Genomic DNA, 17,139 nt, shown 5'->3' on the forward strand with positions numbered 1-17,139 from the left:
AGGTTTACAACACTGTGCTGTATCAGATTAGTCAACGTATAATAGAAACATGTCATAACTATTGAGCTGTGGGTAAACGAGAGTACACATGCAAATTAAATCTTTGAAAAAAAATCTGCAACTCCCATTCTGTTTGGGTGATTTTAGATGACAAGCTCACCATTATTAAAATGGAACTAAATTTCCTAGAATTTTATAAGTGACATCAGGAAGATTTCTCTGGGCACATTCTCTCTGAATGCAGGAAGGAAGATCTCTCAGGGATAAATAAAGATGAAGTTTTAGACAAAGATGACTATCTACTTATGATCTCCTAGGGTATGTCTTCACCACAGAATTAGCCTGGGTTCTTACTTTTGTGTCCATACACAAAAATCTCACACCGGCATTAAGTGGTGCTTTCAAACTGCATGTGGCTGGGGGTGTGGGCTAGAACCTGGATTCACCTTTCACTTGGACTGGTAACCCATCCACTTTTGCATTGCAGATGCAGGATAAATCATGCGACTGCTGACAATCCTCCTATGCCTTTCCACAATTTCCCCCCACCCCAAAGTCCCCAGAAAGACAAATATTTTCCCACAATTGGCAGGGAAAGAATCAGAGTGGCTCATCTTGCTGCAGCATAAAGAACCATGGGATATGCCCCCAGAAGTCCTAAAGACACACATGGGGGAGTGCAGCATGTGTGAGGACACGGTAGCTTGGGTAGTGTTTTGCAGCATGGCTGCTTACACCTGGGCTAGGTTAACCCATGTGCCGATCACCCAGCCTAACTCTGCAGTGATGAGAAGAGATGATAAGCCAATAGCAGCTGTAAATTAACTGTAAGGGCAGAAATCTCACTATTTAGAATATTTGAAAACAATGAAGTATTACTGAACACATCAACTCTAGCAAGCCCAAATCATCTGAGGCTTTTTGAGCGCCTCAGACTACAGAAAGCTGTGGTTACTGGTTCTAAAGAAGGATGACCTTACAGAAGAAAAGTCAACTTGCTGCAAAAAGTAACAAAAAAAAATTCTACCCAATGAAGTATGACAGAACTACCAAGGGAGAAAGGAGAGTTAATGGAAAACAGGGAAAGAAAGTCATGGAATAGAACCTGTTTTGCGGGCTATCCTAACTCTAGTGAACTGAAGCTGATAGGAGAGTAGCTAACAGGCATGGGACTCCAGCTGTCTATCCAACTGAAGGGAAGGAGATTTTCGTCCTTATTTTGGAAAAAAAAAATCCCACTTCCCTGACCTATGTGTCCATGTTCTTCAGATTAGGTACAATGTAAACTGGCCTTGGAGTCAGCTTGTTTGGCTTTAGCATTTAAAAAAAATTGCGTACGTAGCACAAAGGCTATTTTCACTCATTACAAAACTGTAAACAGTGATATAGAATTGTCAATCACACTGCTACAATGCAATGAACAAAATGTCCCCTACCACAGTTATCCAATCTGAATGACTATATTCAAGTGGGAAAAGACTGGAGAGTCCATTCAATGTCAAAAATATTAATGCATTTAATATGGTGTCTGTACATAACATAAATTAAAAACTGCCATTCATGTTAAGCTGCTTATTCTTACATAGTATGGAGAGCATATGAATGACAAGTAATAAGCACATTATAACGTAACACTAGATGGAGCTCTACTTCCCTAGAACAGTCTATAACATTTTACATATAAAAGAATTGTCTCTACTAATAAAAACGGAATTCTAATAATCCTATAATACCACATCTTTCTTTGGGGATTCAGCTATGCTCTATAATCTACTTTGCATCTTCCAATAATAGATCTCCTGCTTCACCCATTACAGATACCCCCCCCCCAACAAACTGCATCAATTCAGATTCAGCCTCATTTCTTTACTTTTGGAAATGTGTCTTTAAGCTAACCAACATTTTAGCTAACAACTACACCCCTAGCTCAAAACACGAGAACACTAGTTCATTTCCAAGAAATGTCTCAAGTACTGTACAATTCACTAATGGAAGTTTTTCAAGTTAACCTTCTCTATCCAGTTGGTTCAATGCAGTGCAGCAAGAATTAATGATAGCTGGAGGTTGCTATAAAAGCCTGGAGTGATAATGGGTATCCAGATTCTAGAAACCTTTTCAAAAAGCCAAAGTGGACTCTTCTGCCATCTGTTTTTCTATTCTTTGATTTTGCTACCATCTGTTTTCTTATTCTACTTGCTTCAATTTCCCTATCCTCAGCATTCCTCCTGTCTACCTCATCTTCCTCTTCTTTAACTGTTTCTTTTATCTTTCTGCCCTTCCTTACACACTTTTTTCTCTTCTTACATTCCTACTTTCATATCTTTTCCTCATCTCCTTCTCTCATATATACTATTTCTTCGGACACAGCCCCAAGTTTTAGCTTTAATATGCCATCACTGGTGGCTAGACTAGTTTGCAATTTTGTAATTAAGTATTTTGAACTATATTAAACATCAAGCCGAATTATATGAAAAATAAAGATAGCTATAGTGGGATTGGGAAAAGTACTTTAAATTACCTTTTGTGATTGTTTTTAGCAGAATATGTTCAAAACAACAACAAAAAGTCCTTTATAATATAAAATGCATTAATTTAAAATACATTTTAAAGTGTTATATAATTTTTACATTATAATGTAAGTAAATACAGTGAATATGATGAAAGAAGAAGGAAGAAGCAGGAAAAGGAAATGAAGCAAGAAGGGAGAAAGAGATGAAAAAGCATAATAGGAGAAGGGACAGTATTAGAAAAACAAAAGAAAAATAAAGAGACACAAAATCCCGCCATGATTGTTGCAGGGGACGTGGGAAGGAAATACCCCCTCACACATCCCCTGCATCAGCAAGAGGGGTTATTGACTGGACTGGTAAGTGCCCGGAAGAGAGGGAGGAAGCAAGAGCAAGAGCATATGCTTGATGAGGCAGAAGTGGGCCCCTCCTCCTGCTCAGCTCCTCCCAGTGGCTGGGCTGATGGGCTCTTGGCTGCTCCCTCAGTCCCCTCCCTCAATCTATTTAAACTCTTCCTAGAGTTTTCAAAAGCCTCTTGCCCATTAGCTGCTGCCAGATAACTTCATCCAGAGTGGGCATGCTGAGATCAGGGGACAAGTGCCAATGTGTGGATAACAAGCAATCACAAGGGTAGGGATCATTTTAGTACTGCAGGACAGCCTAGAACTGCCCCACCTTTCCCCTAGCCTATGTGGCTACCTTACCATGGCCAGGACTGCTGGCCCTCTACTAACTCATAGGGGATCACCCATTGTGGGCAAGTCTGACTCCTGCCTCCAGCATTCAAGTGGGGGCCACGTTACTGCAGCTGATTCTGTGACTGCCTTGTCCCATGCTTATTGGGGCCACATGGCTGAGTTCTGGGACTGCCCCCAGGGGGGAAAAGGGAGCTAGGTGACAGCAGTGGTGGGCTATGGAAGCCATGCAGTCACGGGTAGCATCAGCAGTTGGATGCTAGGAGGGCGCAATGGCTGTGGCCACAGCAGCAGGAATTAGAATGGTGCCTTCCACCTCAGTGGGCTACAGAGGGTCTGGGCAGCCAGGTGGGGCCAGTAACAGGGTCAGTACTGCCAAGCCGGGAGTACCCAACCATTCCCTCCTGTGATCCGCGGCTGAAGTCACTTCTTTGCTGAGCTTTGTGAAGCAATCACTGGCTTTAGACAGCCCCCGCCCCCCAAGAAGGAACAGAATTTGTGTACCTACAGGCTAGCGGAAGGGGGCAGTGACCTTTCCCCTGGAGTAAGGAGAGCTGGCTGTGCACAGGTGTGGGGGAGCCTGCTGAGGCATGGGAAGGATCAAGGAGTGGAAGCAAGAAACCACCACCACAGCGAGGGGAAAAGAGGTCTGCTGATGGACAGAGACTGACAGACCCAGGATTCTGACCGCAGGTGGTGAGTCAGAACCCCTCGTTCAGCAGGTTTCAAAAGGGAGGAATTAATTCCTTCTGCTATTGGGGTGTGAAAGTGAACCACAAAGAGTGGGGGGAGGGTCAGGACCCAAGGTCCTTATATCAGGAAACAATGGGACTCAGGCATGGAGGCGGAGGTGGGGAAAAGTGGCAACCGAAGGGTGATTGGGTTAGAAGCCTCCCTGCAGGAGCATGCAAATAGCCCAGCTGGGATCCCTCAGCTATAGGGTTGGAAACACATGGGAGATGAACAGCAGCACTGCTTCTGGCTTCATGCCGCAGGTAGCTGCAGATATACCCAGGTGCAGAGCAGCTGAGAAGCAGCCCTGTGAGGGGCTAGTAGTATTAGTGGACTCACTGGCTCCTCTCCTGTGTGCAAGGCTAGGGCACCTGCCTGACATGGATAGTTCCTCCTCAGGAGGAAGAGCACTATTGGAACAGGTATGGAGTAGAGATGGTCTTTCTCAGCAGGTCCCTGAACTGTAGAAGCAGATTTCCAAAAAGCTGGATGTACTAGAATATGTTGTGAACCCCAACACCAAGTAGCAGTGGAGTGCTTAGCACACAAAGGTGGACTATCAGACACCATATCCCTCTTTACTGAGAAGGATATAGGGGACACAGGCGTTGAAGACAGGGGACCATATGCAGGAATTGACAGGACACTTGGAGCCCATTTATCAAAAGCGGTTAAGAAAAAAATTAGAAATATGTGCACGCATTCACCCTTCTATTTCAAGAAGCGGGGGGGGGGGAGTGGGTGAGATGCTGATGAAAAAACAGAAGGAAAATAAACCTCAGCAAACTCAAGGTAGCTAGGACTCTGGATAATTAGACTCCAGCCTTTTCTATATATGCAAGTGGACTATGCAAAAGGAACAGACACCAATATACTCCCAGCCTTCTCAAACCCATGGACATCATATCAAGGGCAAATGCCACATAGGGATGGGATAGCTGTGACATGATGAGGAGTTTAGATGTAGGGTATTAGAAGGGCCATATTTGCTATGGGGTAAGAATGACCAAGGCTTGTGGATGGAATGCATGATCCCATGCCATCCAGCCCAGCATGCTTATATAGACAGTGAGTTACCAGTAGCAAAACCACAGGCATCAAAAGGGGATATTAGTTTTAATGTCTGTTCTGCCATTAATGAAATGAAGTGTCTTTGTTCCTATTGGAAACACCAAGTATGCATGTAAGAGAAGTGGAAGCCAACATGGTGGCCCCTCTCCCCCTTGTAACTAGAGCAGAGGAAAGGCCAATCATAGTAGACAAAAGAGCAGGTCATCAATGGTACTTCACCTGGAGTGGCAGGAAGCAGCAGCAGTACTGGAAAATGCCCCATTTATATTTGAGAGTGGTAAGGACTCTAATGGGCTTATCCAAACACATTAATTTATGTTTGGAATAGATTTTCACATCCCATATGAGGGAGAAAGATTTCATGTATGGACAAAAAACTTGAAATCCATTAAACAATTGCTTAAAGAGTGCCTGGGCTTTTTGTGAGCTTACCAGTGCCAGTCATACAGCTATTCCTGAGGACGGTCTCTAAAAAAAGTTAGAGGAGGGTGTGACACAGAGGCCCGTTGGTGCCAATGGGCAAAAGGTTCGCTGTTCTTTACAAACAATTCCTGACCTAACCCTATAAACTCACTACACCTAATATACCACTTTCATGGCATTTATCCATGAAGGGTAGCACGTGAATTCTCTACTGAAAGCTTGCAACTTATCAATACTGATAATCACTGCAAGATGTGTGTATGGATAATATTTAAAGAATAATGTAACTATATTGAAAATTATGCCCTTATGGTCTTGGAGTGAAAGTGAGTCACCAGGGAATCATGTGTCTCGCTGATGGCCTATTCGAGCAAGTGGGATTATGTACTGTATTTAATTGTCCACCATTGCAACAATACAGAAAAGTCAATGGAAAACCATCAAAGATTACAGTGCAAACATTGAAACCACTTGGAGGTAAAAAGGAACATTGTAGCAAACAGTGGATCCCTCTGTCCGTGAAGGCAAGTCTACACTTACAATGGTGCAGCTGTGCCACTGTAGCGCTTCAGCGAAGATGCTACTAAGCTGATGGGAGAAGTTCTCCCGTTGGTGCAGTTAATCCACCTCCACGAGAGACAGTAGCTATGTCAACGAGAGAAGCCCTCCCACTGACATAACGCTGTGTATACCAAGGGTTCTCTCTCTTCAACGCTTAGCCAGACAGTCAGCCATAGTGATCGTTCGCCATTTGGTCCATTCCTGCGCAACCATGAAGGCTTGTCAGACTGAAAGTCCAACATTGGAACAGACTTGATGAACCCATGTAATAGAGGCTCTGCCTCTGGGCTGTCTCCACCCCTCGGTTGGTGGAATTTTATCCCAGATGTTACAAGCCACCCAGAGAATGGCGTTCACTGGAACGTCTTGTGGCATCCTTGCAACATGTCCGAAAAACGTATGGCGCCGCCTGCGGACAATGGCCCCAGTAGTCTGTAGACCCTAACAACCATAAACATCTGCATTTACAGATGAAGTCATTCCACTTTATGCCCAATGTACGATGTTGACATTTTGTGTGGAAAGCCTCCAGCTTTGTCCAGTCTGCGCGGCGTAATGTCCATGTTTCACAGCCATACAACAGTATGGGAAGGATACAGCTGGAATAAATCCTGAACTTGGTTGTCATACTCAGATGATGTTGATTCCATATCCATTGTAAACGGCCCATGGCAGATGCTGCGATGCCAAGCCAATGGAGAACCTCCATGTGAGAATTGGAGGAGCTGGTAAGTAAAGAACCCAGATAGCAAAAGCTGGAAACTGATTTGACGGTTTCTTTGTTCAAGGAGATTGGAGTTGCAGGTGGACCTGGTCCTAGATTTTGCAGTTTTGTCTTTGACCATGATACATGGAGACCAATCTTAGCTGAGTCCTCCTCCATATGCTGGAGTGCCTCATGAAACCTGTCGGGACTCTGTACTAAAAGAACAATGTCATCAGCATAGTCAAGGTCAAGAGATCACCAATCTCAATGCCTATGGACCTGATGGAATGCTGCATTATGAAATCCATTGCCTGAAAAAAGAGTGCAGGGGTCAGAACTTTAAACACCAGATACTGATTTAAAAGGCGCTGACATCCGGCTCCCCAGATGAACACGGGCAGTGGTTCCATTATGCAGCTCTCTAATCAAGTCCAGCAGAGTGGTAGGGACACCTACGCCCTTTAAGGCCTTTCATAATGCAACACAGTCTACTGAATCAAATACAGCCTTAAGATCAACATACGCTATGTGCAGGGGCTTTCTGAACTCATGATGTATCTCTGACAACAAGCGAAGGGCCAAAATGGCGTATAACGTGGACCTGTTCTGCGTAAAGCCTGACTGTTGGGGACGATGCGTCCGATGTAGCAAAGGCTCCAGGCATGCCAGCAAAACATGCACAAACATCTTCTCTGGAACGGAGAGCAAGGGGATCGGCCTGTAGCTCTTACGTTCACTGTGTGGTCCCCTGACCTTATAGAGTGAGATCACAATACTGTCCTTCCAGGCAGTTGGCAGGGTTCCAGTTCTCCACACCACACGAAAAATGGCCAGAAGTGATTCTGCTACAGGATCAATAGCACATTTTAGCAGCTCTGAGGAGATGCCATCAGCACCGGCTGTACGTCCGTTTTTCAGTTTGGAGATGGAACACTTCATTTCATCCAGTGTTGGTGCATCAGTACAAATGTCTGGATCCGGAACCGCATTGATTGCCAGATCATCCAGCTCTGAACAAGAGGATGGTTCAGGACACTGTGATAATGTTCCACTCAGGGTGAGAGAATGTCATCATCCGATTTACATGGATGGCCTTGGCGGTCATTCAGGATGCCGTTTGTAGTGACTACCTCTTGACCGCTGAGGTTGTGAATGGCGTGGAATGCTGGCTTCAAGTCGCCCCTGGTTAAGCCAAATTTGACATCATCCACCACTTGGTTATAATATGCATCACAAGCTTGGAGTGCCAAGGTGTTAAATTTTCACTTCAGCCGATTACGAGTGTGATTATCACCATGTTGGTGGACTGCAGCCATCAATTTAAATTATTTGGAAGGCCTCCTCCAAAAGCCACGGTCGGCGTGCTGGATGTCTATAGCGAATTGTTTACTCAGCAGATAGGTTGAGGGTAGAAGTGAACAGGGACAAGGCAACCTCCACATCATCTGGCAGATTAGCTAGAGCCGAGAATCTGTTGCTGACATCAATACAAAACCTGTTGGCTAAACCTTGCACATGGAATGCGTCGATGTCAAACTTCTTCATCATCGCAGAGGGCTTACCTGCTCGTTGGAGCATCAACACCATATGGGCGACCACTAGATGATGCTCTGTGTTCACCGTACATTCTGCGCCATGATATATTCTACAGAAGGCGAAGAGATGCCTATCATGTGTAATGCCATGGTCCAACTCTTTCTGAGTGACACCATCATGAGAGATCCATGACATGTGGTGTATGCATTGCTGCTTGAACCATGACACAAGAATGGAAAGATTCTGGGAGGCACAGAATGTAAGCAAGTGGCGAGAGTCATCATTGGGTGTGCCTGAACCACAATGACCTGTCCAAAACCAGTTTGCAGGGAGCCAGTAACTCCATTTTGGTCACCCAGGATCATGAGATTATCATGTGGAGGACTGTGCATACTAGATGTTCCAATTGATCATAGAAATTATCTTTAACCGAGTCAACAGATTCCTCTGTTGACGCATAGACTGCTATGACAGTGAGGTAACCATGCCAATGTTTAAGACGTGCAGGAAGTAAACAAGGAGACACAGGCATCCAGGTTGTCAGGGAGGGCTTGGCCTCACCTTGCAGTAGTAGTGCTACCCCATATAGATGGTTGGGGCAACCAGAATACAGAATTAAAGAATCCTCCACCTCATGACGTCCATGATCTATCAGCCTTGCTTCTGTTAGTCCTGCAATCAGTATACCAAGATGGTCCACGTAACTCATCGTGGTGGAGGGGGTGTAACATTTGAAGTACGGGATTACTTGCTGGAGCTATGCCATCAGCAATGAAGGCTTGTCTGAAATATCGCTTTGGGCATTATGTGAGGTGGCCAGATCCAATGTGAACCCTGAAAATGATGGCTAACACAGGCGGTGAAGATGCAGGGAAGCAGCTGCACCTAGCTACCTGAGGCCAAGGAATTCGCTGAGACTCAATGGCTCAGGTCGCACAGCGTGAAGCCTGTACTGGTAGACCAGGAAAAGAGTCTCATCCCAGTGGAACAAGGTATTTCCTGGGATAATCGTTTGCTCTTGTTGTTTTGACCATGAATAACCCAGTGCTCAGCACCGGGATTAAAGCCCCTGCCTTATTTTCAGCTGTAGATGCCTTGTTGGTGCCATCTCCCCTTGGTGCAAACATGACAGGTTCGTGCCAAAGCCCCCCTGGGGACGCGTATCCTCTGATGTCAACAGGCACATCTGCAGTACATTGTGACAATGCATCCAATTGTAACTGGGATCTCTGACAGTCCACCAAAATTGCAACTTGGAATGTGGCAACTCTTCAGAGGCATGGTCATCAGGTCGCTGTCTCACAGGAAATGAAATACCAAGGGTTAGGTCAGTGTAACTGTGTTGCTCAGGGGTGTGGATCTTTCACACCCCGAGCGACATAATTATACAGATGTAAGTTTATAGTGTAGACTTGCCCCGAGTAAAGACTAAAGACTGATTCAGTATATCACAAGGTGAAGAAAGACACTCTGTATCCATTCACAGAGGAGTCATCTTGTTGAGCAGGGGTATTTCATAAAAGTGTGCATCCTTGTTCCTGGGAAGCCAACCAGCTCAGCAACAGACTGTACTTTTGTGGGGGTGGGTATGGGGTTAGGGAACCTACTTTAGTAGTTGTTACCTATCCTATCTAATAAGTATATTCCTTAGTTTGTGTTTTATGATTCTGTTTTATATTGTAACCATGTTCCCTTCACTCTCTCTTGTTTCTAATGGCATCTCCATTCTCTCTTAAATAAACTTTATTTTGTTTTATTGCAAAGTGCTCACAGGTGCTGTGCATTATACAGGAGCAGTGATTTAAGGTAAAACTGCTAAACTGGGGTACACGGCTCCTTTGGCAGCAAAGGAACTGGGATTTCTGTAAGTAGCCAGTGTCAGAGGCTGGATATCACAAGGGAACTTGGGATCTGGGGTGCACCTCTTGTTAATCGGCAAGGCAAACACAGGACTAACATAGCCCAGAGGAAAGTCACGGAGCAGCTGTAAGGCTGGTGATAGTAGGGAGCTACTGCAGGCAAGATTCCGTCTCACTAGAGGCAGGGAATAACAAGGTGACTCTCAATCCTGGATACACTGAGAACCATCACAGAGGGTGCAGGATTATCCACCATTTATCGTACCCTCAATTATCAATTGGCAGTCAACAAAGTTCTCATGGAAAATGAGGCCTTTGAGAACATTTGTTTTGCACTGCCTTTTATTTAACATTCTTATCTGTGCAGTGTACGTTCAAGTCATAGATAAGGGCATTGCTGATATCCTTTTGATTTCAAGAGAACATTCTCCAGGAAATTGCACGATTCACCAGCTGAGGCCCACAGGTGATGCCTCATCAGTTGTCAAGACATGGCCCGACAGCTTTAGAATTGACAAACAAACTTCATTGCTCCCTCCACCCCACCCCCTGCCACCGCCAGTCAGAGTGTACAAGGCCAGTTTAGTGGAATCTGTATAATTCTGAGTTAGGGAAGGACTCCAGTGTATTTGCTCCATTCCTGAACTTCGGGTGGTAAGAAATGTAGTGTCTTTAATGCACCATGGATTGGCTTTATCCATAATACTGGGTCACCTTGCTGGCCTCAGGTTTCGCTGGAGGCTAGCAGGACTTGCTAACTCAAGTAGGGGATTTTTATTAAGGAAGATTATGGAAGGATGTTCCAGAGATGATGGTTGCAGGGAGGAACCCATAACCATACTAATTGGAAGCTTTACCCAGAGCGTGCAGTTGTATGGTGGAAGCAGTTCTATTGAAAGCAGCATTTGTCATTGCCTTTTTTGGGTGCTTTTACTGAACTAGTGCCCCAGACAACAGGAGATAGCTCCACGTATGCATTAGAACTACGGGATGTGCAATTTACACAGGAACAATGTCACTGAAATTGAAGTGTTCAAAAACTGATCAGGCAGGAAAGAGGGCCACAGTAGAGCTCAGGGATTATGCAGATGAACAGGTAAACCCATGAATGCCATTTTAAAACATACAGGACCAGGAACCTTACCCTCTGTTCATACCCGAGGATGGCAGCTACCTGAGCAGGTATCAGTTTGCTGTGGACATGAAGAAGGCATAAGCCTACTTACTTCTCAGTACTGCAAATTCTAGCATGCATTCCCTTAGGTTTGGGGCCACAAAATTAACAGGATCAGAGGATTTCAACTTCCAGAAGGTCCAGGCAATCAGATTGTTACAGGATATATATTCACCCTACCAATAGGTGGCTGGGGCACATCCTGAATCTGAACTAGCTTTGTTGTTTGTGATTGCAGGAGACACTGTGAGGAGGATTGATGTCTGGATCTGCAGGCACTCAATTGTGAATGGAGCCCACAAGCAGGCAATGAGGTCAGCCGGTGGATCACAACTGAGCTTCAAGGCTGAAACTGTTTGCCTTCAGTGATATGGCAGAACAACCATGTTGTGCAATCAACTTATGGCTCTGCTGCACTCATGGATGGCTGAGGTACAGCCATCTGATATCTTGGTTATTCAACTTGGTAAAAATGATCTTGAGGCTTGCACCAGACTAAATTTGAGAATTAGAATTCAGAGGGATGTGGAATTGATTAAGTGGTAATGACCACGCACAAAATTGGTTTAGTCAGAGATGCTTGCTAGACAAGTTTGGCAGGGAACTGTCAGTGTTGCCAGTCTGTGTTGACAGAGCCCATCAGAATCCAAACCACAAGACTACCAGGATAATTTTGTGGGCAGGAGGCTCAATGATCACACATAGGGACATCCAATATAGCGGACATAAGCTATAAGGATGACGGACACCATTAGACAGATGCAGGGGCCGCAATGTCTTCATGACTTTAAGGGCTGGATATGGATGCCAGACAGCGTGGACGGCCATGACCATTCTAATTGCTGGTACCCCCAGTAGCCAGTTTCCAGTGCAGATAATGGCTAAAATGGCCAGTTCCCTGAGTTAAACAAGATCCAGGATTTCACTGTTGGACCTTGTGTCTATAGGAGAACAGGAGACTTGAAGACTTTGCAGACTGAGCTCCCACCTTGGCACCTTCTGTCCTCCCACAAACATGGAGGGCAAGAGGATTCAGAAGTGAACTATCCTAAGGCACTGACCAAGTAGCATCTACCCTGAGATATTTGTTATATGCTGGGAGCCCTCTAACTCCACACTCCACCCAAGCAATGCCTGCTATGTGAGAGCATGGGGTGGGACTACAGCACACCTACCCAGTGTTAAATTAATAAAGTTATAGTCTGTTACTTAAATCCATCTCTATATCTGTCTCTGATTCACTGTGTGTCGAGATCAAACTTGACTTAGTCCATTGATCTACTGTATTTTTGCTTTATTCTTTGGGACGTGATTAGATACTACCCAGATTGGATAACAGATCATCCCAAATTACATTTTGGGTTATGGTCAAAGATGTCTTTAAGTGCAAATACAGAACACAGCCTTCAATTATTTGCTAAATGCTGCAACCAGGCATGCATTATAAACCAATAATGCACACTTTGAAGTATCATACAGTTTAATTAAAATGAAACAAAAAGCTAGACAGTTTACTGCAACATAAGTACGCTTGAGTCTGGTTGTCAGCAAATAAGGAATTGCATTAAAAAAAAGAAAAAAAAGAACAGCATAGATAAGTCATTAATGCAAAATCTCTTACTTTGACAAGTTCCTGTTGAGCCCATATCTGAATAGGTTCCACCTGCTGGGGAGTCTGAGTCTGGATTCCATATGTGTTCAGAAAAACTTGCAGGCTATAAAACAAAATAAATGCAGGGATTAATCACAGTATAACTACAGTCTGATTTTGTAATGGCTGTGGTAGCAATTACTGAAGAAGCAAAAACATGAATATCATATCAATTTAAATCTGAATTAATATTCTCACTCCTGCTTCTTTGAAAACCTGTGCCAGACTGTAGATCTCGGTCACATTCAATTCTTCCTTAAAATACAAATTCTTAATAAAAGTAAATGTCTTACCGTTGACTTTCTGCTATCAGGGCCACATGGACCACCAAATCATTTTCTAGAGGCCCCTAAAATCAATAACAGCAAACAAATACTTTTATTAACATAGTTAACCAAGAACAGTTTGTTATCTCAACAAGAAACAAGAACAATATTAACAGTATTTAAACAGTTCATAGATACGATCGGCATCAACTCACTGTATTGCTGCTTCTCCCTGCTCTCAACTGTCTGTTAATCAATTTAACTGTGTAGACAGGGTAATGGAACACCATAGAACTAAAAGCCATAAATCTCACAACTAAGTGAGTGGCTGTACTGTCAATGGTATTTTGAATGATGCATGTTGGAGAGATAGGGACCAATTCTTCTTTTGCCACCATTTACATTTTTGTAATGGAAAAAAGACAAACCATGTAAGAGATTTATTTAAAAATTATTATATATGGTAAAAATCCTTCAGTATGTATCCCAGAAAAAACGCAAGGTTATATTATTGATGTTTTTGGTATTTTCCCCTTATACCTACTATATCATAGTATTATTTTGATATACTGCATAGACTTTGTAAAGAATTAATCACACAACCGACTGTATAACTGATAGCCTTCATAAAAAAACAACCAAAAAACAAAATGCACACACACACATGACATGCAAGCTAATATCATTAATATTTTTAATCTGAAGTATTTTTGACTGGACAGTTGCTAACTGTATTGTTGTATGAAAGATATAATGTACATTTCTAAAGGGTGACAATATTTCTAATGTTATGATTAATTAGGTTATTAAGAACAAAATAAATGACAGTATTTTGGTCAGAAAAAAGACATGCAAACAGTATTGAATTAAACAGATGGGTAAAATTTTGACCTCACTAAAATCAGTGACTGGGGCCGGGATTTAACTGGCAACATGCTTCACTGGCTAAGATGTAAAATGTCTGCATTACTCTCATTCATTTCCTTGATAGTATTCAATGCACTCTGTATACATACTCTGATTTTTGGGGGGAGGAGAGAAGGAAGAGGGAAGGGGAAGTGCTATGGTGTATCCAGCAGAAGCAAATACAGTGTTATTTCCAAGACGGTTCTCTCTAACAGCACAGTTTTAGCTGTAAAAACCCCTGACTTGGAATTTTAATTTTAACAATGTAAAGAAAAACTGCAGAATTTGCAGAGCAAAAATTAAGTTAAAATTATGTTAACTTTTTAAAATGTCTACATCCAAAATGTATCATAATTTCTTTCCATTGTAAGTCTTTAAAGTAAAAAGACAAGTTCAGGCATTTATGACTCCTCCAAACCAAATCGCACTTGCTGTATTCAGAAAAGCAAATCTTGAGGTCCTAAAAAATGTATTTTTTGTCCTAAAAAATACATGAATAATAACTTCTACTAGAGGTTGCAGAAGCACTATAACCTACATTTTTTAAGCACACAAACCAGATTTTTTTCCCTCAATATAAGTATTACAATATGGGAGCCAGAATGACCTGTTGGAAATTCAAGTGACATAAGACTTTGATAACAAAACAGTGTCCTCAACAACAGGGAGTTCTTATTGACTTAACACTGTTTGTAAAGGTATTAAAAACAGACAAAATTACTTTATGTCAGGACAGTATAATAAACCACTACAAACTTTACCTCAGAATTAGAATTAGGAAGTTTCTTTGCTGCTCTATGTCTATTAATATCATGTAAGAGATTGAGGTTGTCTGACTATTGCAATTGAGACTATTTGAAATGAAAGTCTGGAGAAAGATCTTTGGATAAGCATTCTATGTCAAGTTATTATGTTTAGATTTGTATATAGCAGACAGAAGGAAGAAAGCACGTTCTAACTAGAATTCCTTATTTCCAAATGACAGTGTATTTAAGTTGGTTGAGTAATTAGATTCTTGCCACTCAAAGAAACAGGTAAAATAATTTTTAGCTATAAAATTTTAGTACAGACTCTAGAAAATAATGTCTGGGACAAAAAAGGGAGTTTATTAAAAATAAACTGCAGATCCCTTACTTCTCGTGTCAATCTATTTACTGGTATGCAGGATTTCATGGATTACTGCACCTGATGAAGTACTTTATCAAAAGGTAGATGCAGCAATCTTTTTCTAAGTGACTTACTGCTTCAGTCATTTTTATATTAGAGGACCTGGCTGTGTGAAACTTAAGACTTTCAAAAAATACTGCAAGAAACTCAATATAGTGCATTTAACTAGCATTCTGCTATGTATGAAGCAGAAAGCAAATGTCTTTGCCTTTCACTGTGTCAAGGTCTGGGAGACAATATAAATTTACAGAATGTGCCACGCCATACTGTAAACACTGTTAGAATATTCAGTTAGAAGATGAATGAAATAAAGCCATTTATCAGTCCCCAGAAATTATAGTGCGCTCTCTCTCTATATATATATATTTCATTAATATACTTATTATTTCATTCATCTTCTAACTGAATATTCTAACAGTGTTTACAGTATGCTGTGGCACATTCTAGATCTATAACTTTATATTGTCTCCCAGACCTTGACACAGTGAAAGGCAAAGACATTTGCTTTCTGCTTCATACATAGTAGAATGCTAGTTAAATGCACTATATTGAGTTTATATATAGATATATAGATACAGCATTAACTACCTATATTCAATCAAAGCTGAATACAGTGGATGTCACCATGACCCTATATTCATACCCTACACACCACTGTAATAATCTTTGCACAAAATATACCTTGTAAGGTATCATTTGAAAACAAATAACTTGCTGATCAAGAATATCATGGTGAAACATATGTAGCAACTATGTAAAGTTATGAACATCAGCTGAAATTAAGTCTGAAATGCGTTTACCAGATCAGTAAACCAGTTTCTCGAAGACAAAGGACAAGCTGACACCTCTAGCCAGGTGTCAAAGTTGATGAACAATCGCCTATCATGTGGCCATTCTCTGGCAAGGAAGGGGGGCAGGAACAAACAGATTTGCATCTCAGCAAACAACAACCTGGAACCTCTTTAATCACCATGCTCTTTGTCTCTGTCCTCACAGCAGGAATAAATTTTATCTAGGGGTAACCCTCAGGAAAAGGGGTCAGTATTGCAAAAAGTACTGAATTAAACAGATGGCTTTATTAGAGAAAGTTTTGGAACAAATTGATGAACTAAAGAGTAAAAAGTCACTAGGACCAGATGGTATTCACCCAAGAGTTCTGAAGGAACAAAAGTGTGAAATTGCAGAACTACTAACTGTAGTCTGTAATCTACCATTTAAATCAGCTTCTGTACCAAATGACTGGAGGATAGCTAATGTGACACCAATTTTTAAAAAGGGCTCCAGAGGTGATCCTGGCAAGCCTGACTTCAGTACCAGACAAACTGATTGAAACTACAGTAAAGAACAAAATTGTCAACATATAGTTGAACATAATGTGTTGGGGAAGAGTCAACATGGTTTTCGTAAAGGGAAATCATGCCTTACCAATCTACTGAGTCAGCAGTGTGCCCTTGTTGCCAAGAAGGCCAATGGCATTTTGGGATGTATAAGTAGGGGCATAGCGAGCAGATCGAGGGACGTGATCGTCCCCCTCTATTCGACATTGGTGAGGCCTCATCTGGAGTACTGTGTCCAGTTTTGGGCCCCACACTACAAGAAGGATGTGGATAAATTGGAAAGAGTCCAGCGAAGGGCAACAAAAATGATTAGGGGATTGGAACACATGACTTATGAGGAGAGGCTGAGGGAACTGGGATTGTTTAGTCTGCAGAAGAGAAGAATGAAGGGGGATTTGATAGCTGCTTTCAACTACCTGAGAGGTGGTTCCAAAGAGGATGGTTCTAGACTATTCTCAGTGGTAGAAGAGGACAGGACAAGGAGTAATGGTCTCAAGTTGCAGTGGGGGAGGTTTAGGTTGGATATTAGGAAAAACTTTTTCACTAGG

The 17,139-nt window shown here is 42.4% G+C and overlaps 1 protein-coding gene across 4 annotated transcripts in view; it reads right to left on the reverse strand.

The window, feature by feature from the left end:
• Positions 1-17,139, reverse strand: part of PHKB (phosphorylase kinase regulatory subunit beta) — a 216,756-nt gene that overhangs the window by 46,703 nt on the left and 152,914 nt on the right. For all 4 annotated transcript variants that reach the window (XM_048816935.2, XM_048816937.2, XM_048816934.2 and 1 more), the window contains 2 exons: positions 13,209-13,264; positions 12,886-12,979 (listed from right to left, as the gene is read on the reverse strand). In XM_048816935.2, coding sequence (XP_048672892.1) covers positions 12,886-12,979; positions 13,209-13,264 — 150 coding nt within the window. The remainder of the gene's footprint in view (positions 1-12,885; positions 12,980-13,208; positions 13,265-17,139) is intronic.

Source organism: Caretta caretta, chromosome 12, assembly GCF_965140235.1.
Source record: "Caretta caretta isolate rCarCar2 chromosome 12, rCarCar1.hap1, whole genome shotgun sequence".
NCBI classification, from domain to species: domain Eukaryota; kingdom Metazoa; phylum Chordata; order Testudines; family Cheloniidae; genus Caretta; species Caretta caretta.